At 44.4% G+C, this 23,533-nt stretch overlaps 1 protein-coding gene across 1 annotated transcript in view; it reads left to right on the top strand.

The window, feature by feature from the left end:
• The first annotated feature begins 1,083 nt into the window (after nucleotides 1-1,083).
• The window catches only part of LOC137435100 (cAMP-dependent protein kinase catalytic subunit PRKX), a 100,566-nt gene continuing 78,116 nt past the window's right edge, over nucleotides 1,084-23,533 (top strand). The window contains exons 1-6 of the mRNA XM_078785121.1: nucleotides 1,084-1,221; nucleotides 1,491-1,522; nucleotides 1,632-1,702; nucleotides 1,903-2,074; nucleotides 2,427-2,690; nucleotides 3,701-3,820. Coding sequence (XP_078641247.1) covers nucleotides 1,084-1,221; nucleotides 1,491-1,522; nucleotides 1,632-1,702; nucleotides 1,903-2,074; nucleotides 2,427-2,690; nucleotides 3,701-3,820 — 797 coding nt within the window. The remainder of the gene's footprint in view (nucleotides 1,222-1,490; nucleotides 1,523-1,631; nucleotides 1,703-1,902; nucleotides 2,075-2,426; nucleotides 2,691-3,700; nucleotides 3,821-23,533) is intronic.

Genomic DNA, 23,533 nt, shown 5'->3' with positions numbered 1-23,533 from the left:
CTTTAGTTTTTCATGTAACCTCCATTTGAGGTCAAAGATAACAGAGGATTGACATCCAAAGTCAGCAGAGGCATATCCATTGACATGTTCATGTAAAATTCTACTTTCAAGTTTATATACAAAGTTAAGGCTCGTGGAAGAGCTAGAACACAGAATGGATTAGGATGCAACAGAACAAAAGGAACAGTAAAAATAGAAGGAAAACCACCAACAGCAGGGTTGAGGGACAAAATAAAGAGAGACTTGGACAAATAAGGGATGTAAAGAGCAGTGAGGGGTAGGGAGGATGCATGGGGTGGACAAGATTGATATAGAAGCAAACTCTCAGCAAGGAAAAACTGGAAACTTGTAAAGAAGTGGCCCTGGGGGAAAAGGGGAGGATATGTGGGGTAAAAATATCATGATTTTTGGATACGGGATTATCTGAGGTGGTGGTGAACAGTTGTCTTCAAGGCCTAGAGGATACAATGAGATTGAAGAAAATGTGGAAGTTGGTTCCATAGGTGGACTAGAATAAGAGGAACAAATGAGTGAAGGTGAGCAGTGATTCTCGATGTTTTAGAGTTTCACCAGAAGACGGTTGCTGGTGGACCGACCACGTGTTCCCTACAGAGGGTGAAAGACAAGAAAGAAGACAGTAGGAGACAGGGAGATGATCTGTTTGTGATGAGATTATGTGATAGGCCCATAGACTCAGCTTCATTGTGAGAGCGTCCAAGATCTTGAAGGCCTTGGTTTCCACGGCATCAAACTGAGCAAGGTGTGAGGCAGGTGAGCCAGCCAAGAGTAGGGAGCAGTACTCCATCAAGTTGCAGATTAAGGCCTTGTCGGTATCCAAGTTTGCCAAGGAAGAACTTTGTATGATAGAGAGTGCACAGACGCCGACTGGCTTTGGTGACTAACTTTGAAATATGTTTTACCCAAGAGAGATTGTGGCTGATGTTGAGGTCGGAAAGTTTGATTGACTGACTTTCTTCAACCGGTTTGTCCAGAAAGTACATAAGGAGGGTTCACCCGACACTCCTTTCAGAGATAGAGTGAGATTACTGTTTCCTCCCTTCCTTTATCTTTTCCTGTTCATTAATGCCCTTGCTTAATGTGTCCAACTGTTGCCCTCATCTCAGTTCATTGCCTCTTTACATTATAATCAACCTGCTGTTCCATGAACCTCGATCTTTTATAGGGAAGATGAATACAAAAAATATTGTTCTGTTGTTGATTGTACCACTACTCACTGGCTTTAACTTTCCAAAACCCTCTTTTTTTTTTTTATCCCCACGCTTTTTGAAAAATAAATGTTTTTTGGATTTGATATGTGCTAATTCCTTCCTTGATATTCAGCATTTTAAAGGTTTAGAGCATGGAAAATCCCCATTGCTTGTTCTGTTTTTCTTCTTCTTCTTCCTTTGTTGAAAATTCTTCATTTGGAAATGCCCCGCTGAGTGCGGTGAGAATAGCGGCTCCGTTGTTGTGATGTGATGAAATTTCAGGAAGTGATGAAAGTGATGAAATTTCCCAGGAAGTGATGAAATTTCCCCTAAGCTCAGTGGCTGTTTGCCTCGTCTGATATTATTGTGTGTGTGTTGTTGTTGTTGTTGTTGTTGTTGTTGTTGTTGTTTCTCCACTACAAGCCTTAGATCATGGAAAAATAATAATAATAATAATAATAATAATAATAAAAGGATGTCAATGCATAATTATGGTTCTACTCTAACTCCTCTCTATTCACTGACATTAAGAAGCAAAACCGATTTTCCCATTATGTGTGTATATAGTCACTGATGCTTCTAATCCTGCATGCCACAAACAATAGAAAATTGGCTTGATCAATGAAATAGCAGACAATAACAGGCTTTGTGGCCCTCACCCAGGATGATGGATGCTACTGACTTTATATGGCAGGTACTGGAACATTTGGACGTGTGCTGCTTGTGAGGGAGCGTGGTGGAGAGCAGCGTTGGTTTGCCCTCAAGAAGATGAGTATTGCGGATGTGCGGAAACTTCGGCAAGAGCAGCATGTCCGCAACGAGAAGGAAGCGCTTATGGAGGCCCGGCACCCATTCATCGTAACTTTGTACGTGACTGGCTAGATACTGAGGCTTTAAATTTGAAAATAAAGGCCACAAAAAGTTTAGGATTTACTAACAGACTTTAACAATGCTAAGCATCTCTTCTGCATCTACATTGCCAAGTTGTCAGATTTCCTAAATTACTTAGATTGCGAGGCACCAGTTTATTTGCTGAGGCGTTGAAATGGTTCACTACAAGAGAGGGAATGTTCAACGAGCTGCGACTTGTGCAGGAACTTATTTGATGAATAAATTGCCACCCTTGTGAACTATTATGATATTCTGTCGTGCTTTTGTGAACATGATGCATGAAGGAATTAAGCCTGATTTCCATGTCGTTATGCTCTGAATGCACAGGTTCTGGACTCACCATGACACACGCTTTCTTTATATGCTGATGGAGTACGCACCTGGTGGAGAACTTTTTTCCTACCTCAGGAACCTCGGACACTTCTGTGACTCATATAGCCGCTTCTATGCAGCTGAAGTGGTTTGTGCCCTTGAATTCTTACACAGCCGCTGTATCGTTTACCGTGACCTCAAACCAGAGAACATTCTGTTGGACAGCTGTGGCCATATCAAGCTGACTGACTTCGGGTTCTCCAAGAAACTTCGTGAAAAGTAAGCTTTAAACAATTCCTGCTGCTCGTACTTTATAATAAGTCCTTGTGTTTTCTCACCTGCTCCTGCAAGCTGCTGTGATTTATTTCCTGTTACTGTGCATCGTACCTTGCTTCTATTGTTCTCTGAAATGTAACCCTTCATTGCCTCTGCCACCGGAAGTGGATGGAGGTTATGTTTTCACCCCTGTCTCTCTGTTTGTCTGTCGGCTTGTTTGTGAACAGGATATTGCAAAAAGTTGTAGACGGATTCAGACGAAATTTGGTGAAGTTGGGTATGTGACGAGGACGAAATAATTAGATTTTAGTGAAGATCCAGATCCAGATCCGGATCAGAGAATTTTTTAAAAGTGATTCTTCACCATTTAGAGATCGGGCTAAAACCGATACCTAGCAGGATATCTAAGAACGTTATGGAGACGGCTTCGGACAAAACTTTATAGACTTGGTGGGTGTGTGGCAAGGACGAATCAATTCGATTTTGGTGAAAATCGTAATACGGATCTGAATACAACAATTAAAAAAATTCAGAAGTGATTCTTCACTATTGAGAGATAGGGCCAAAAACGATATAAGTATAGCATGATATTTCAAAATGTCGTGGACAAGTTATTACAAAACTAGGCGTACAAGTTGGTTAGGTGACGAGAACAAGCTGATTAGATTTTGCTATAGGTGCAAATCCAGATCCAGCATATCATTGGGTTACAAAACGGAAACTGTTCAGTCTGGCAGAGGTATGCTCTCTACTGAGTGCCACTCTTGTTTCATATATCATTATATATCACACATTTATTTGAGTCTTAAGAAATGTTCATTTCCCTGCACGAAATGATCCTTTGTCTTTGTCTTCCTTTTTTTCTTCCTCTAAGCCTCTTCAGTCATGTCATGACTCATTTATGCATTGTAAATATTTTATGTGCCATTCAATTTTTATCATTACCTTTGTAATGCATTCTTGTTTTATCATTGTTATATACTTGCATTGTTTGTGAAACTTTTTCCCTGCAGGACATACACACTCTGTGGTACGCCCGAGTACCTCGCGCCAGAAGTGATTCAGAGTCAGGGGCATGACACAGCTGTCGATTGGTGGGCTCTTGGCATCCTTGCGTTTGAGATGCTTTCAGGGTGAGCGAGGCTGTTTTCATGGTGATCCTAAGTGATTTGTTTACACTTTACAGTGACATTTGTTGACAAAATAACTTCCGTTTTGATAGAATTTAATGTTGGATTAAGCGCATAACATTTCCTCAGGAGAATAATGAGAATTTAATTGTGAATGGGGTCTGTTTCATGAAATATACTGGAACGGCACTCGGGAGAGTGCATACATCCACCAGGCTGAACAGTGTTTACATTTTGTATCCCACTTTGGGCCAGATCTGGATTCGGACCTGAACCAAAATCTAATCGACTTGTTTGTGTCACCTAATCCAACTCATCCACCAAGTTTAGTCCTAACTCGTCCATAACTTAATGAAACATCATGCTACATATATATGTATATATAATTATATATACATACAGTGCATTCAGAAAGTATTCAGACCCCTTTACTTTTTTCACATTTTGTTATGTTGCAGCCTTATGCTGAAATCGTTTAAATTCATTTTTTTCCTCATCAATCTACACTCAATACCCCATAATGACAAAGAGAAAACAGGATTTTAGAAAGTTTTGCAAATTTATTAAAAATAAAAAACTGAAATATCATATTTACATAAGTATTCAGACCCTTTGCTGACACTTAAAATTTAGCTCAGGTGCCTCCCATTTCTCTTGATCATCTTTGACATGTTTCTGCACATTGATTGGAGTCCACCTGTGGTAAATTCAATTGATTGGACATGATTTGGAAAGGCACACACCTGTCTATATAAGGTCTCACAGCTGACAATGCATATCAGAGCAAAAACCAAGCCATGAGGTCGAAGGAACTGCCTGCAGAGCTCAGAGACAGGATTGTGTCGAGGCACAGATCTGGGGAAGCCTACAAAAAAATCTCTGCTGCATTGAAGGTTCCCGAGACCATAGTGGCCTCCATAATTCTTAAATGGAAGAAGTTTGGAACAACCAAGACTCTTCCTAGAGCTGTTCGCCCGGCCAAACTGAGCAATCATCGGAGAAGGGCCTTGGTAAGAGAGGTGACCAAGAACCCGATGGTCACTGGCTGAGCTCCAGAGATCCTGTGTGGAGATGGGAGAAACTTCCAGAAGGACAACCATCACTGCAACACTCCACCGATTGGGCTTTATGGCAGAGTGGCCTTCGGATCTGTGATAAGATCTGCTGAACACAGGAGAGTGTACCTGTTCGTGAGGATGAAGATATACCCGTTGAAGATTGCTGCACTTCAAGAAACTACATGGTTTCGTACTACAGAGTTTTTGTGAGTGTGATAGTGAGTGGCAGCTGATGGAGCAACTCCAGTGTTAGAGGAGACTAGGCAGAGAAGGGAGAAAGGAGTGATCGTGCTGTTTGTTTTGGCATTGAACTCATGGAGAGCAGGCAGCGGGCAGTGGAAGATATGGACCTTTCGGTTGTTTGCTGTGTAACGAAAGTTTGGAAAAGGTAGAGGTGCAGTTGCTGTCCTTTTATGCACCCACCTTTGGTTCCAAGAAAGAGGAGAAAGACAGATTATTTGATGGCGTCCAACAAGCTCTGAATGAAATCCCACAAAATGAATCGTTTCTCCTCCTAGGTGATCTTGGTGAAAGACCCTCGACTCTGATTCTGCAACTGGTCCTGACGGCATCAGCCCACGGGTCCTAAAATCATGTTCTGCTCTTTCACTCCCTCTTTCTGTTCTCTTCACCCTCTCTTTTGCTCAAGGTCATCTGCCATCTGCTTGGAAATCAGCCAACATCACCGCTTTGCACAAAAAAGGTGCAAAAACAGATCCCAGCAACTACAGACCAATCAGCCTTCTCCCAATTATCAGCAAAGTCATGGAATCCATCATTGCTTCAGATATTAAATCTTTCCTCTTCTCCAATGGCTTGATCTCTGATCATCAATTTGGTTTCAGACCTGGTCACTCTACTCTGGACATGCTGCTTCTGCTTTCTCAACAATGGATGGAGGTCCTCAACGCCAAACAGGAAATTAGAGCTGTCTCCCTTGACATTTCACGTGCCTTCGATACGGTCTGGCACCCTGCTCTGCTCTCCAAACTCTCCTCCTTTGGTATCCATGGAAATCTCCACGCATGGCTGGCGGACTTCCTCTCTGGTCGTAGTCAACGTGTGGCCCTGAATGGGTTTCTCTCATCTCCTCTTCCTGTTCAGGCTGGAGTTCCCCAAGGTAGTGTTCTGGGCCCTGTGCTTTTTCTGGTCTTCATCAATGATCTCTCTGACTCTCTTGAAAATCCTCTCTATCTCTTTGCTGACGACTCTACTCTCTGTCGCTCCATTCCTCATCCCTCAGATCGGCAGTCTGCAGCCTCCTCACTCTCTGCAGACCTGGACAAAATCACAGACTGGTCAAACAAGTGGAACATGTCTTTCAATCCTGACAAATCTCACACTCTTACAATGTCTCTCCGAAAGGACCGACTGGACAACCCTCCCATCTACTTTCTCAACAATCCTCTCCAAGTAGTTCTGTCGCTCAAGCTTTTGGGTCTCACTATCTGCCATGATCTTTCTTGGGAAAACCACATTTCCAAGCTGGCCTCCAAAGCCAGTCGCCGACTGGGCATCCTCCGTCGTGCGAAGTCCTTCCTTGGCACACCTGAGCTCCTCACCACATACAAGGCTTTCATCCGCAGCTCAATGGAATACTGTTCCCCCCTCTGGGCTGGTGCTCCTGCCTCACACCTTGCTCGGCTTCACGCTGTTGAGGCCAAAGCTTTCAGAATCATTGGAATCTCCTGCGATGTAGTCAACGCCGAGGGCCTTTCACTCACTCACCGCAGGCAGGTTGGTGGTCTTTCTGTCTTCTACCGACTCCTCTCCGGCCTTGCTCCCCCAGCTCTCTCTGTGCTCTGTCCCCCCAATATTCCTTCAGGTCGCACAAGATCTGCCTGCAACCCTCTTCTGGTTAAACTGCCAAAGTCTAGGCTCTCTGCTCACCTTCACTCTTTCATTCCCCTTTTCTCCCGCCTCTGGAACAAACTCCCCCACTCCCTTCAATCCCACTCCTCCCTCCAGGTCTTTAAAACAGCTGTTCACCACCATCTCTTATCTTCCCCCATCGAAAACCTTGATCTTTTCTACCCCCGGTAATTCACCCCAGAGTCCTTGCAGTGTTCATATGTTTTAATCCTCTCCCACCTCCCCCCAAGTCCTCCCGATGTCCCTGCTCTCAAATGTTGTGTTTGTGTCCTTCCCCCTCTCTTTTGTGTCCTTCCCCCTCTCTCCCCATCTTGTCTACCGCTCCCCTTGTTTTTTGTGTGTCGGTTTGTCTTTTTGTGTGATTAATGTTCGCTCTTTCACGAGCCTCGATCTTGTATACACACAAAAAAAAAAAAAAAAAAAATAATATCTCAATGTACTCATTGGGTCAAGAACGGTCCCAGACCATGTCGGTCAGTGGGTCCGTGTGCGATGTCCCCATTGGGTTGGTGAAGCCCACGATGCTGGCAAAGAACTTGTGGCATTCTTTTCCATAAATAATGCAACATTTGCACCTCTCTCCTCTTAACCTGTGTCTTAATCCACCTGCTTGCTGTTTATACCTGTGGCCCACTTCCCCTCTGTCACTTCCCCTCTGTGTTAGTACATTGCTGTTTTAGCTTCTGTCACTTGGCACTTCCATGAGCCTGGATTTTGTGTTCAAAAATCAATTTTTGAAATTCCATATTTGTTCTCACAAATGCGGAGAAAAATTCAGAAATTCGATTGACTCTGGAACGTCCTTGTGGTGCAATACAGCAGAAAATGCAAAAAAGAAAATTCACTTTTTAATGCCATTTTCCCTGCTAGAGCGGAGGTTAGCCTTGCGGGCCCCATGACAATCATCATGGTTCCCTTTTTGAGGCAATGTTTTCTGGCCGGATGCCCTTCCTGACGCCAACGCTTTAGTCGCCTCTTATGACACGCAGGGATAAGGTGTACCTATTCTAAGCTGGGGCACACACCGGCAAATACAAGAGAAAAATGTGCCTGAACAAAATGAAGCAGGCCCTCTGTAGCCCTGATTAATCGACCCACAGCCCCACTTGTCTGTTTATGTTGTTTATTTATTTGATGAATTGATTGGAGTTGTTGCTCTTGTCTACAAAAAAAAGAAATGGTTATGATCCGATATCATGTGAGCTAACTGATCAATACTTTTTTTTTTCTTCTTTTTTTTGTATACAAGATCGAGGCTCGTGAAAGAGCGAACATTAATCACACAGAAAGACAAACAGACACACAAAACAAATAACATCGGGAGCGGTAGACAAGATGGGGAGAGAGGGGGAAGGACACAAACACAACATTTGAGAGCAGGGACCGAGAGACATGGAGACATCGAGAGAACTGTGGGAGGGAGAGGGCTTTGGGGGGGAGGCATGGGAAGGGGGGGGGGGTGGGAGAGGTATAAAACATATGGACACTGCCAAGACTTCCAGGAAAGAAGTTGGAATTTCAAACAAGGTGGATCTGGGGTGAATTAGTGGGGGTAGAAAAGATCAAGGTTTTGGATGGGGGAAGATAAGAGATGGTGGTGAACAGCTGTTTTGAAGACCTGGAGGGAGGAGTGTGATTGAAGTGAGTGTGGGAGTTTGTTCCAGAGGCGGGAGAAAAGAGGAATGAAAGAGTGAAGGTGAGCAGAGAGCCGAGATTTCGGCAGTTTAACCATCAGAGGGTGGCTGGCAGATCTTGTGCGACCTGTAGGAATATTTGGGGGACAGAGCACAGAGAGAGCTGGGGGAGCAAGGCCGGAGAGGAGTCGGTAGAAGACAGAAAGACCACCTACCTGCCTGCGGTGAGTGAGTGAAAGGCCCTCAGAGATAGCTTCATCGCGGGAGATTCCAATGATTCTGAAAGCTTTGGATTCAACAGCGTGAAGCCGAGCCAGGTGTGAGGCAGGAGCACCAGCCCATAGGGGAGAACAGTATTCCATTGAGCTGCGGATGAAAGCCTTGTATGTGGTGAGGAGCTCAGGTGTGCCTAGGAAGGACTTCGCACGACGGAGGATGCCCAGTCGGCGACTGGCTTTGGAGGCCAGCTTGGAAATGTGGTTTTACCAAGAAAGATCATGGCAGATGGTGAGACCCAAAAGCTTGAGCGACAGAACTTCTTGGAGAGGATTGTTGAGAAAGTAGATGGGAGGGTTGTCCAGTCGATCTTTTCGGAGAGACATAGTAAGAGTGTGAGATTTGTCAGGATTGAAAGACATGTTCCACATGTTTGACCAGTCTGAGATTTTGTCCAGGACTTCAGAGAGTGAGGAGGCTACAGACTGCCTATCTGAGGGAAGAGGAATGGAGCGGCAGAGAGTGGAGTCATCAGCAAAGAGATACAGAGGATTTTCCAGAGAGTCGGAGAGATCATTGATAAAGACCAGAAAAAGCACAGGGCCCAGCACACTGCCTTGGGGAACTCCAGCCTGAACGGGAAGGGGAGATGAGAGAAATCCATTCAGGACCACACGTTGACTACGACCAGAGAGGAAGTCCGCAAGCCATGCATGGAGATTTCCATGGATACCATAGGAGGAGAGTTTGGTGAGCAGAGCTGGGTGCCAGACCGTATCGAAGGCACGTGATATGTCAAGGGAGACAGCTCTGATTTCCTGTTTGGCATTGAGGACCTCCATCCATTGTTGAGACAGCAGAAACAGCATGTCCAGAGTAGAGTGACCTGGTCTGAAACCAAATTGATGATCAGAGATCAAGCCATTGGAGAAGAGGAAAGATTTCATATCCGAAGCAATGATGGATTCCATGACTTTGCTGATAATTGGGAGCAGGCTGATTGGTCTGTAGTTGCAAGGATCTGTTTTTGCACCTTTTTTGTGTAAAGTGGTAATGTTTGCTGATTTCCAGGATGCTGGCAGATGACCTTGAGCAAAGGATAGGGTGAAAAGAACAGAGAGAGGGTGAGATAGAGCGGCAGAGCAGGATTTTAGGACCCGTGGGCTGATGCCATCTGGTCCAGTTGCAGAATCAGAGTCGAGGTTTGACAAAAACTCCTCCACCTTGTCAGGAGAGAAGGTCACAGAGTCCAGGAGCAGTTTGGTTCGACTGGGAAAGGTGGGAACAGAGAGAGATGGGTTTGGGACTAAGGATTTTGAGGCAAACACAGAGTTGAGGCATTCGGCTTTGTCACGTGCGATGTCAACTGTGTGGCCATTTGAGGTAAGGGAGGGGATGGAGGGGGAACAAACACCAGAAACGGATTTGACCAGACGCCACCAGGATTTGGAGGAAGGAGACAGGTTTGAGAGTTCATTCTTGAGTGAGGAGAGATAGTGCTTCCTGGCACTCCTGAGGGTAGACACACACTTGTTCCGAGCTTGGTGGAAGGAACTGAGATTTCCTTCAGTTGGATTAGCCTTCCAAGAGGCAAAGGCAAGTTGTTTCAGGGCAACTGCCTCACCACAAGATTCAGTGTACCATGGACGGGAGGAAGGGTAAGACAACTGAAGGCGAGATGGGATAAATCTGTGCATGAGAGAGATCAGTTTGCTTTGGAAGAATTCCCAGGAAGAATTGATGTCAGAGGCAGTGGAGATGGGAGACCAATCCAGACGATTGATGGCTGCTTGAAGACCGTCCCAGTGGGCCTGAGTGAAATGCCAGACTCGTCGACGCTGAGGAGGCTCTCTGAGAATGGCCAGAGAGATGTCCACTTTGACAAGCACATGATCAGAAGAACCGATTGGAGCAGAAGAAGAGCAGCAGACATTAGCAGGGAAGTTAGTCATAACCAAGTCTAGAAGAGAAGATACTCCATTGGCTGAGATCCGGGTCGGGAAATTGACAGATTGTGTACTTGAGGCAATACTTGAGGAAAAGTGGTTATCAATTGTCGTAGCTTCTAATTATGTTCCAACGATGGTTTATGGCTGAAAACAAAAAAAAACAGGTTTGACATACCAAAGTCCTATTTTATTTGTGATCCAAAATGACATTGATGATTGAGTCTGTGTTGTGTAGCTCATTTCAGTTTTTCTCCCAGAATTTTGTGTGAATTTGTATCATTTGTCGGTTGAGGGGTCACCCTGGAGTTCATTATGGTCTCAATCTCGCTGAACCCTTAATTTAAATATGTTGGCCCATGCAGTCACACATGTTGTTCTGCAGGAGGCGCTACGATCCTTCCCAAACAGTGTGATGATCGTGGATGATGAGGAGTTCTGATCCCTCGTGGTAGCTCGATCAGCTACTTATTCTTAACCAGAATGGGAAACTGGCTTTTCATGGAATGTATTTGTTTGTTTATAATTGGTTGGGGGGTGAGGGAGGTGGGAACACGTTAATTTGTCTGTGGTATTAACGTTTTGATTCATCTATTGTATTAACTCGTCAATATGGTGACTTTTGAATTTGACACTTTACGTCTAAGTGCTTGACCTATATACAGGGTAGCAGGACAACTCAGAGGTAGCAGCTTTGATCATCTAGTCTGGGTTTGATTCCCGACCCGACTGTAAACTGTCACCCCCCCCCCCCCCCCCCCCCCCACGTTTCACAGGCCAAACATTGCGTAAATGAGCATGCTGGTCGTAAGATGAGGTGATGAGCCAGAGTCCTGGCAGTTAACATTGGTTTTTGCTGCTGGACGTTCAGGATCCCACGGTGTTTTTCACAAAGAGTAGATGAGTATGCGGGCATATTGACAACATTCCAAATTTCTGGCAGAACAATTTCTGAAATGAATAGCAGATTACCCAGCATAGTCTAGGACAGTACTGCGTGTGTGTGTGTGTGTGTGTGTGTGTGTGTGTGTGTGTGTGTGTGTGTGTGTGTGTGTGACTGTGTGTGTGTGACTGTGTGTGTGTGACTGTGTGTGTGTGACTGTGTGTGTGTGTGTGTGTGTGTGTGTGTGTGTGTGTGTGTGTGTGTGTGTGAAAGAGAGGGATAGAATTGTGAGGAACAGAAATGAAAAAACGAGGTGTGTGTGTGTGTGTGTGTGTGTGTGTGTGTGTGTGTGTGTGTGTGTGTGTGTGTGTGTGTGTGTGTGTGTGTGTGTGTGTGAGATATATATATATATATATATATATATATATATATATATATATATATATACACTAGTATAAAGCCCGTCAAAAGTTGGAACAGTTTTTGACGGTACAGCCACGATACAAAGTCTGAAGTCTGGGCCTTGTGTCAGGGGTGCTTTTATCATCTTTATTTGTTGGACATCCTACAGACGTAAATGAACACTCGTTTTACCTTGCGTGCATTGCACATCATGTGCAGCAAAATTTCACCTCCCTATGCCTTATATTTATTGTGATTTAAAAAATACCGCTTCTGTATACCGACCTTGAGGTGTCCCCGGGGTCTTCAGTGTCACAGCGTCTTTTGTATCTTTTGGGTCTTCTGGTTCATGTAGTGTTACATGTTTATGGGTCTTTAAGGGCCGGTGTCTTTTGGGTCATTTGAGTCTTTTGGGTCCTCTAGGTCTATTGAGCCATTCGAGTATTTTGGGTCCACGATCTGGATCTTTGGGGTATTTAAGGGTCTTTGGGGTATTTTGTGTCTTGGGGGTAATTTGGGGTCCACTGGGTTCTCAAGGTCTTTAAAGGCTCCAGGTCTTTTTGGTCTTTTGGATTATTGGGGTCTTTGGGATATTTTAGGGTCTTTGGGGTTTTTTTCGGTCTTCTGGGTCTTTTCGATCTTTTCGGTCTTCGGGTTTTTTTTGGGTCTTCTTGACCTTTAAGGGTCTTTTGGATATTTTGGGTCTTGGGGTCTTTTTGGTCTTCTGGGTCTTTTCGATCCTTTCAGTCTTCGGGGTATTTAAAGGTCTTTGTGGTATTTTGGTTCTTTGGAGTATATTGGGTATTTGTGGTTGTTTGGGTCTTCAGAGTCTTTTGGGTCTTTAATGGTCTTGGGCTATTTTGGGTATTCGGGGTCTTTTTGGGTCTTTGGGGAATTTTGGGTCTTCAGGGTCTTTTGGGTTTTTTGTGGTCTTTTGGATCTTTAAGGGTCCTGGTGTCTTTGGGGTATTTTGGGTTTTCAGGGACTTGTCGGTCTTTTAAGTCCTCTGAGTCATTGGGGTCTTCAGGGTCTTTAAGGGTTGTTTGGGGTATTTTGGGTCCTCAGGGTAGTTAAGGGTCTTTGGGGTATTTTGGGTCTTCGGGGTCTTTTGGGTGTTTAGCAGTCTTCAGGGTCTTTTTGGGTTTTCGGGCTCTTTAAGGGTCTTCGGGGTATTTAGAGTCTTCGTGGTATTTTGGGTCTTTAAGGATCTTGGGGCCTTTTGGGGGGTTTTATGTCTTTGGAGTATTTTGGGTCTTTTGTGTGTTTAACAGTCTTCAGTGTCTTCGGGGTCTTCAGGATATTTTGGGTGTTTGGGGCATTTCGGGTCTTTTGGATCCTTGGGGTCTTTTGGGTCTTTTTGTAGAAAGGGACTCACTGATTGGTGAAGGAAGGCCGAGGAGGAAGCAGCACGCTGATTGCCAAGGTTCGACCGATGACGTCAGAGGCGGACTGCGTGTGGATTGGTGGAGAGCTGAACACACAGCAGTGGCCTGCGGGCATTGGAGGAGAAGCACCGATGACGTCACGACCCAACAAATAAAAGAAGACTCGGACCAACATTTTCTCTCTTCCTCTTGCCCTCATCTCTCTCGCTTCTTGGTTCTACTCTTGGCTCTTTGCTCTGACGGTGGTCCTTTGTTCACGGGGAAGGCTTCATGGGTTTGACAGGAGTTTGACGGAGTTTGACGCGCAAGGACGATGAAGACGGGCGCGGCTGGAAGAGCGAATCGCACACCTGCTTGTTCGGTTCACGCACCGGGCCGGGAGTCAGCGGACCGTGCAGCGAGGCCTGGCTTTGTGCTCGCGCGCGAAAAGACGTGCGGGTTTTATCGCCAACGGCCAGAGACGATTCCTGAGGAGAAAGACCCCAGCCGATTGAGTTAAGTCCTCCAAATTAAATTCACACATAATTTATTTTCAAGTTCTTTTTTATATTCTCCCTTTGTCCATCTTTTAAGTCTGGTGTGGAGAATCCCATAGGAATTTAGTTTTACCGTCGCGTTTTTCCTGTCACAGGTATTTATTGCAATAAATCGTTTTGTTATTTTCCCTTTACATTTTAAACCTGTTTTTTTCGTTTGAGTTATTTTATTTGCAGGCTTTGGGACTGCGGGCGGGATCGACAGGTAAGACTCTACATCCCTCCCCGTTCTCTTCCTTCCTCCGCGTATATATAAAATCCGCTGTTTGAACATCGCCTCAGAGTAAAGCTCGCTATTGGCTGTTCGTGACTCTCCCGGTGTTAACTGAGAGCAGTCACACGACAATATATACTCGAATATATACAATACAGTGATCCCTCGTTTATCGCGGGGGTTACGTTCCAGAACCCCCCGCGATAGACGAAAATCCGCGAAGTAGCGACCATATTTTTATTTTATTATTTATATATATTTTAAAGCTTTATGACCCTCCCCACACTCCTATTAACCTTTCCCACACTCTTATTAACCTTTCCCATACTCTTATAAACACTTCCTATACTCTTAAACACTTTTTACACTCTTAAACATACGTAATTTTAACAACATATAAAATTCTAATGGGTACTCACCATTGAAGATACTGTAGCGACCCATGGGTTCCCCAAGCAAGACCAGCATCAGAATCTCCTTGCTCCAGCCGGTGACGTCACCGGTGGGGATCCGCGGCGCAAGTGGCTGGTCACGTGACCACCAAAGCGTGTCGCGCGTGCGGGTATAATCAGCTACACCTGTTGATCACGTGACCACCGAAGCACGCCACGCTTGAGAGGCGTGGCTTTCGGTTTCGGTTCCTGGTTGTGCTTTATAATGCAGCCCGATAAACGGGCTTTACAGTGTTCCCGAGTTGGTTTTGAGAATAAATATCTTCTCGGACGAGTTTGTGTCTTGCCCGTCATTTCGTCCGTATCAAGCAAGAGCCCCGGCTCTTCAATACTACAACTTGCGTGATGAAGATGATGATGAATTAGCTGTGCAGTACTGATGATGATGAAGGTGATGACGATGATGAATGTACTGCACAGCCAGAAAGAGCATTACAGTTACCCATTACGTGGGTAACTAGCGCAAGTGGAAGCTGCCGCATCTGCGTTTTCCATACGCACGACTATTTGTCTCTCCTTCTACTGTACACTATGTACAGTATTTTATTTCTTGTAATATGTTTTAATAACTGTATTTTTCTTATTTTTTTACGTTTTTTTATTTTTTAGGCTAGAAAATGCTTATTTTACCACAAAAATATTTAAAATAATAGTATATAAAAATACATTTATACCGAAAAATCCGCGATATAATTTTACATATACTAGCGAGAAAAACCCGTGATGTACCGAAGCCGCGAAAAGTGAACCGCGATATAGCGAGGGACGACTGTATATTGTTACGGCCCGCGGATAAGATGTTGTGTTTGCCGAGCGGATGGCCCCGTGGTCGTACAGTTACCCCGACTAACCCGATTCCCGAACGTTGGCCAAATTCGCGCCACAGATATTCAATAGGGAAAAGACAAAGGCGACACGGATGTGAAGAAGAAGAAGAAGACAAAAAAGGTTTGCAATACGAATATAATTTATTTGCTATTTACAGGACCAAAGAAACCAAAGAAGAAGGAAGGATAATAAAATAATTTACAGAAGACTCAGAGACACAGTGCAAATTCCTAGCTTATACAACTTAATTAACCCAAGGACAGAACAAACAAAACAAACTCACGTACACAAGAGGATGGAAAGGCAGGAGGTGGATGGCTGGAGGGAGAGGAAGGTCCAAGGGGGTCCTGCAGCACGATCGGCGCGTTTAGCAGCCGCCGTTCCTCCGCGGCCCTGCTCAAAACCGCCGTCCAGGCCCCAAGCGGCTGTTGTTGCTGCTGTGGCCGCCGCTGCTGCTGCTGTTGTCGGTTGCTGTGGCGGTGGACGTCGCGCGCTTTTCCAGGACTACAACAGGCTTCTTGCTGTTAACTACTGCTCAGTCCAACCTTGGCGAGCAAGGCGACGAATAGCAGGCTTTGTGCTTTCCGGGATGTCCTCTCCTTGGATGTTCTCTATGTTCTCTTTCTTGGTCCAACCACTCTTTCTCTCTCTTTAGTCTAGTAGGAAGACTAGGTCCCCCTGCACCCCCCGGAGATATACTTCTAATCAGTGTTTCTAGATTGGAAAAAATGTGTAGAAAATGACTAGCTATGGCCCCAAGCTGAAAAAATGTCCCACATACCATTTTTATGCAAATTACTGCTGCCATTATCAAAAAAACGATTTTTGACATATCTCAGCCAATATTGCAGATAATTGAAAAATGAAGGTGTCTAGACCCATGTTTTGAAGGGCATAGATCATGATAGAACTATTCATAACATGATTACATGTGTCTATGGTATACTAGTATGCTAATTAGTGCTTTATTTACAAAATAATCACAGTTTTACGAAATAATAGACTCATATTAAGGTCCGTCTACACAGACGTTAACACAAAGTTTTATTTTTCTAAATATTACAACTGTCAAAATAGTCCTAGCACTCAATGTGACCACTCTTCTCTTGCTTGTTTTAGATAAACATCATTAGCATTAGTGATTCTACACTGAGTCAGTCATCATCATTTTCATCGAAATCGTCAGAGTCAAACTCTTCTTCTCCTTCCTCTTCCTCCTCCTCTTCGTGCTCTCCTGTGTTCAGAAGATCCACCAGTGAGGTTGGTAGGATGGGACCACTGGACCACATTGGTTTCAACAGTCCTTCATCAGTCCTTATCCATCCTTGCTCCTCATAAGGTTTTGGCTTTTCGATGATAGGTTGATCGGCTCTTTTGTACAATGCTACGCGGTGGTTCACACGCTGGATGTGCGGCTTCAGGGCAGACTGGCATGGAGGAAGGCGAGCCAGATCAACCTTGGACTTGGATGTGAGGGTCTTGTCCTCTCCCACCATTTTTCGTAGCAGCTTGGCACGGACAATGTCCACTGATGACTCGCGACTCTGGCCGTACATCACACAGGTGAATTTTTCTAACTGCCTCTCCACCTCAGGGTTGGCATCCCAGTTGTCACCCAGTTCACCGAATGCCCTGTGAAACCTGGGATTCTTCTCCAGCTTTTTCAAGGGCCCGACTTTTCCCTTCCCTTTGAAGGCACTGGTGCAGTCTTCTCCGCTGAACACATAGTACCCCAGGAGAGTGGCACAGTAGTCCTCTCCCAGGGATTCTGCCAGCTCAGAGACGTTGACAAGTTGGCGATGCTTCCCTGACCCTGTATCCAGGTACACCGTCAGCTTGATGTTGTGGGCATGGTGGAGCAGGATCAGGAGGATGTCTGTGTCCGGTGTTCTGACTACAGCGTTCTTGTATCCGATGGTAGCAGCATGATGGAGGTACAGAACCACCCTGGTATCAGTCTCTTCCTGGTTGCTGTAGATCGTGGGGAGTTCACGTACCTCGACCTGAAACACAAAAAGGCACCGCATTTCAATCACCAGTCACTGCCAGTTTCAGATCTAGACAAACATCACAGGTAATCACCTTTTTTTCAGGAAAAATTACAAATTGAATCGCCATTCACGAAGGGCTTTCAATTTTACCTTGCCATTCGTTGAGGCAAGTTGGTGGGCCTTCACAGTTGGTTGCTGCCGTGCACACTGGTAGTGGTTTTATTCAAGTTGTCCCACTCACAGTGGAATACAAGGTTGCCCTCTCCTGTCACAATTTGTGGTGTACGATAAGTTGAGACTTCATCCAGGACCTTGGCGAGAGCAGTTTCCAACTCCAAGGCGAAATCGTAGCTCTCAGAGTGTCCAAGCCTGTGTAGTATTGTGGTGAGCTGTTTGCTTCGGAACAGGTGCCTTACAGTCACACAGAGGAGAATGTGCTTTGGTAACTTCCATTTTCCATCTGACACTGCACGGCACAGATCTTGTCCAATGGAGAAGACCAGACGCTTCACCTTTTCTGTCTCGATGCCCTCCTTGCCAGTCATTAGCACGCTGAGAAAGCGGACAAGGTCTGGAGGTAGGATGTCTTCAGGATTGAGCTCCATGTCTTCAGCTGTTGGTGGCCATGGTTGGTCTTTACACTCTCTGAAAGCCTGTAGAATACCCTGGCGAAGTTGGAGGGCAACATTTTGGTTCTTGTTTGTGCTTCCGAGTGTGAATGCTCGTGCGAGAGCATTGGAAACTGTTATGTTTGAGCTGTGCACAAGCCAGAAAGAAATGACATCACATTTGTCATGATCAACCTTCGTGAAGTGGATATGCTCCTTGATTGGGTCATTCTGTAGGCGTTTCAGTAGTTTCTCTGACCGATAATTTGAGTTCTCATATCCATTCAGTTTCAGTTCCTCGACATAGAGCAAGCGCAAGGAAGAAAGCTGTAGAACTTTATTCTGCTGGATGACCTGGGTTTGAATGTGTTCCAGTACTGAGTTGAATGCCTTTTCATGGGCGGCTGACATGCAAGCCTGCTCCTTTGGTGCTTCGGCTCTGTGAATCGCACGCTCATAGTTGTAGAATGCTGTGCGGAAAGCTTTAAAACATGACGGATGGTGTTTGGCCTCACATGCAAAGAGGTCTTTGTTTTTCACCTTTCGATGGAGTCGATAGAGACCCATTTTCTCAGCCCGTGTTTCGATTTGCTCCCATGCATTTTCTTTGTTTTTAAAGGATGGGAAGGTTGTAGGCCTCTCAGTATTGCGATGAGCATCTTTGGTCTCAACTTTCTCACAAAATATACACTCTGGCGGGAAGATGGGTTCAGCAGAACCTCCTGGTTTACGAGGAGAGTGATGCCATGATGAGGTTGATGGCCCTGGTTCTGTATCATCTCCCAGACGATGAAAGTGGCGGACAAAGTGCTTATAACACTTGCTGTGATATCCTACTCTTTCTAGGTCATCAGGAAGAGTTGCCGGGATCTGATCACATACTGATTGCATACGACATGGGGAGTCATGCGGTTGGTTGAGACGTCTATCCCGGATCTTTTGAAGCAGTTGCAGTTTTTCTGAAGCAGATCCTTTAATTTTACGGAGGGGCGTGAAATCCCCATGATCAGACATGGATGGTACATGAAGGATGCATGTAGGAGGAGAGCTTTGGGCTGCAGGTTCTACACTCCGTTTTCTTTTGGGCATGCTTGCTGTCGATGTCTACCATCACTGTTAAATGACAAATAAGAAATCACGAATGATGTTAAAAGTGCCTGTGAAAGGAGGCTCTGAGTTTTCAGTGAGGTAACAGAGGTTCTGAGTCATGTTCTACACTAGGGTACTTTTTAGCTGACTAAACCATGTTTAGTGGCATCAAAAGTGCTAATAGCTAAAACATCTAAATTCTTCCACACTAACGTTAGCTATCTAGGCCAATGAAACATTGTGCTAAGTTACTGTAGCTAGCTCAGCTGTCGTGCCTCTTTCTGGTTCAATTCATATACAGAAGTCAACAGATATGTCTCATGTTTGGCATTAACAAAAGTTTAAGTTACACCGACATTAGGAACATACTGTACATAGATGAGGCTAGCTTTAACGTTAGCTAACATGGTGCTAGCTGGCTCAGCTGTTATTCTGCCTGTTTATGATTTCATGCAGAAACTGAAGTCAAGAGTGTGAGTAACATTATAGTTAGCATCTTACCTGGCTAGATTGGAGGATGAATACCAAGAACAACACACAGATGGAATGGAAGACTGAACTTTCAACTGAGGTATTCAATAACATCAACGTTACCAATTGATACGAGCGCGCGACATTACCAATTGATACGAGCGCGCGAGCGCGCATGTTACATGGATGGAAATGTAAAATGGCAGCTATAGCAGCACTAATTTGGATCTCTAGTCTGTCATTTCTGCACTGTGATTGGATAACATAAAAAAATATGTTTGGGAGTTAACAGCAGGAGTTGGTAGATTTTACGTGGGCTGGGTGAGAAACCTTTAAATAAGCAAGTGAAAATCTCTCGCAATACAAAGTCAATGGTGGGAAGAAAAGTTGAGTGGTACCAATGTTACTGCCAATGTCCCGCCCCTATGCAAGACTCAGGAGCATCTTGTTGACATTTAACCTTGAAAATACCTGGGTTTAGACCCCTTATGTACCATGTTAAGTTATCTGCAGTATTAACGTATCCTTATCATTTGTAAAACTGATTATTTTGTAATTACAGCATTAATATGCATACTAGTATACCATAGACACATGTAATCATGTTATGAATAGTTCTATCATGATCTATGCCCTTCAAAACATGGGTCTAGACACCTTCATTTTTCAATTATCTGCAATATTGGCTGAGATATGTCAAAAATCGTTTTTTTGATAATGGCAGCAGTAATTTGCATAAAAATGGTATGTGGGACATTTTTTCAGCTTGGGGCCATAGCTAGTCATTTTCTACACATTTTTTCCAATCTAGAAACACTGATTAGAAGTATATCTCCGGGGGGTGCAGGGGGACCTAGTCTTCCTACTAGACTACTTGGTCCAATCACTCCTCACCACCGACCACTTCCTTGCTTCTTGCGCGTGCACCTTTATAACGCCTCCGGCGATCAAGCCGCCGGCCTTCAGGACACGCCCATCGGTGTGCTCAGCTCGGCCCTGGTTGGTCGCGCGACCCTCTGGCTCCGCCCTTGATGACGACGGGCGGGCACGCCCGTCTTCCCCGACCCGAACACATGTTCAATGGTGGTTTTGGAGGGGATGTAATTGGCAATCGAGGCTTGGCAATGAAAGTTTTGGGAGTGGGAATGGGGAATGAAAGGAATCTATCTATTTCACTTGGTGCAATGGAGTGTCATCTTAATGGGAGACAAGGCCTTACCCTAATACACATAATAAAGATATAACTATCAACCAGGGGGAAATCTATGATTGGCTGACGTGTATGCTTTATGGACTAATTATGGGACGCCCTTTGACCTTTACACTACGGAAGTATTTACAAGGAATCATTACATTTTACAGAGGGTGATATTTACAACAATTTACTATACAATACAACACAATTAAAAAAACACAATCCTCATATCCATAACAATATATATATATGCAATATATATATACAATATACAGTCACGTGAAAAAGTAAGTACACCCCATGTAAAGTTTTGACTTTTTCAACATATTTCAACATACAGCTATTTGATCTTCATTTCAACAATATTGATAGATAAAGGTGATATAATATAACAAATATCATGAAACATTTACATTTTGTAGTCCATTGTATAATTTAAATAAACATAAATGCAAATTTCGCATGTGGAAAAAGTAAGTACACCCCTACATTTATCACGACTTCAAATACCTAAAATTAGAATCAGGTGCACCAGCTCAGGTGCAAATGATTAGAACATCGTTAGAGAGGATCTTGTAGGAACCTGTCTTATTTAAACCTCAGACATTTAGTTTGGTTTGCTCTTTGTTGTTGAAGTGTATGAACAAGTGGAAGGAATGTATGGAGACAAAAGGTCTGAAGGTGAATATCGGAAAGACGAAGGTGATGGCAAGTGGTAAAGCATGTGGTGAGGTGGAAAGAACTGGGAAGTGGCCCTGCGCTGTGTGTAGGAAGGGTGTCGGAGTGAACTCCATTCAATGTACAATGTGCGCTGAGTGGGTTCATCAAAAATGTAGTGGTTTGAGAGGGTCATTAACCAGTGTGGCAGCTACATTCAAGTGTAAGGTGTGCACAGAGGGAGCTGCATATGGAGGAAATGTTGAGTTGGATCTTGGAGACGGCGTGAAGCTGGAAGGTGTGAAAAAATTTGCTACCTCGGAGACATGCTGAATGGAGAAGGTGGATCAAACTCGGCAACGGTTGCGAGAGTGAGATGTGCATGGAAGAAGTTTCGGGAACTGAGTGGCGTGCTGACGAGGAGGGGAGTGTCGTTGAAGCTGAAGGGAAAGGTGTATGCTGCATGTGTGAGAAATGTTATGATTTATGGGAGCGAAACATGGGTAATGAACGTAGAGCAGCAACGAAGGTTGGAAAGGGTGGAAATGCGAATGGTTCGACGGATGTGCGGAGTATCGTTGAGAGAGAGAGGAAGACAAATGATGAATTGCGAAAGATGATGGGAATAGAGCCTGTGAATGATGCTGTGAAGAGGAACAGGTTGAGATGGTTTGGTCATGTGTTGAGGAAGGATGAAAGTGACTGGTTGAGAAGAGTGATGGAAATGAATGTAGAAGGAAGTAGAGGACGGGGAAGACCAAGAAAGACTTGGCTAAAGATGGTGGAAGAAGAAATGCGGGCAAGGGGGTTAACACGGAGAGATGCAGAAAATAGGGCAAAATGGAGAAGATTGTCATGGTGCCAGTAAGCAAGGCTAACCCCCGCTCTCGTAGGGAAAATGGCCTTTAAAATGCATGTTGTGTTGTTGTTGTTGTTTGTTGTTGAAGTGTGCGGTGTCACCATGCCTAGATCAAAAGAGCTCTCTGAGGCCTTCAGAAAGAAGGTTATAGATGCCTACGAGTCTGGGAAGGGATTTTAAAAGATCTCCAAACAATTTTAAATGAATCATTAGACTGTCCGGAAGATCATCTACAAGTGGAGAAGATTCCAAACAAGTGCCAACTTGTTCGGGCCAGGTCGCCCCAGCAAGTTCAGCCCGATAGCAGACCCCAACATGCTGAAAGATGTCTCTAAGAACCCCAGAATGTCATCACGGGACCTACAGGTAGCTCTTGCCACTGTTGATGTCAAAGTGGACGAGTCTGCCATTAAAAAGAGGCTGCACAAATTTGATCTACATGGGAGGTGTGCCAGGGGGAAACCTTTGCTGTCCAGAAAGAACATCAGGGCAAAATTAAAGTTTGCCAATGCACACATAGTCAAAGACCAGCACTTCTGGAACAATGTGCTCTGGACAGATGAGTCAAAGGTAGAGCTATTTGGCCACATTACCAGAAGGCATGTTTGGCAAAAACCAAAGACACCATTTGACCACAAGAACCTGATACCAACTGTAAAGCATGGTGGTGGAAATATTATGGTTTGGTGCAGCTTTGCTGCATCAGGGCATGGGCCATCAGGGCATGGGCATCAGCTATATCTATACCATCATAGAATCCACGATGAATTCTTCATTGTACTAGAGGGTGCTTGAGGATAATGTGATGCCATCTGTCGGAAAGTTGAAGCTCAACCGAAGGTGGACCTTGCAACATGACAATGACCTGGAACATACCAGTAAATCCACCAAGGAATGGCTGAACAGAAAGAAATGGAGGGTTCTGGAATGGCCAAGTCAAAGCCCGGATCTAAATCCCATCGAGATGTTGTGGGGGGATTTGAAACGAGCTGTGCATGCAAGAAACCCCTCAAACATCGCACAGCTGAAAGAATTCTGCATGGAGGAGTGGGCAAAAATTTCTCCCAGTCGATGTCAGAGACTGGTAGACAGTTATAAGAAATGCCGACTTGAGGTTGTTTCTGCCAAAGGGGGCAATACCACCTATTAGAGCCAAGGGTGTACTTACTTTTTCCACATGCGAAATTTGCATTTATGTTTATTTAATTATACAATGGACTACAAAATGTAAATGTTTCATGGTATTTGTTATATTATATCACCTTTATCTATAAATATTGTTGAAATGAAGATCAAATAGCTGTATGTTGAAATATGTTGAAAAAGTCAAAACTTTACATGGGGTGTACTTACTTTTTCACGTGACTGTATATGTACTTTATATATATATATATATATATATATATATATATATACATAT

Source organism: Myxine glutinosa, chromosome 9 (assembly GCF_964187855.1).
Source record: "Myxine glutinosa chromosome 9, kmMyxGlut1.1, whole genome shotgun sequence".
NCBI lineage: Eukaryota > Metazoa > Chordata > Myxini > Myxiniformes > Myxinidae > Myxine > Myxine glutinosa.
The sequence above is the reverse complement of the archived record's forward strand: the minus strand, read 5'-3'. Positions and strand labels throughout refer to the sequence as shown.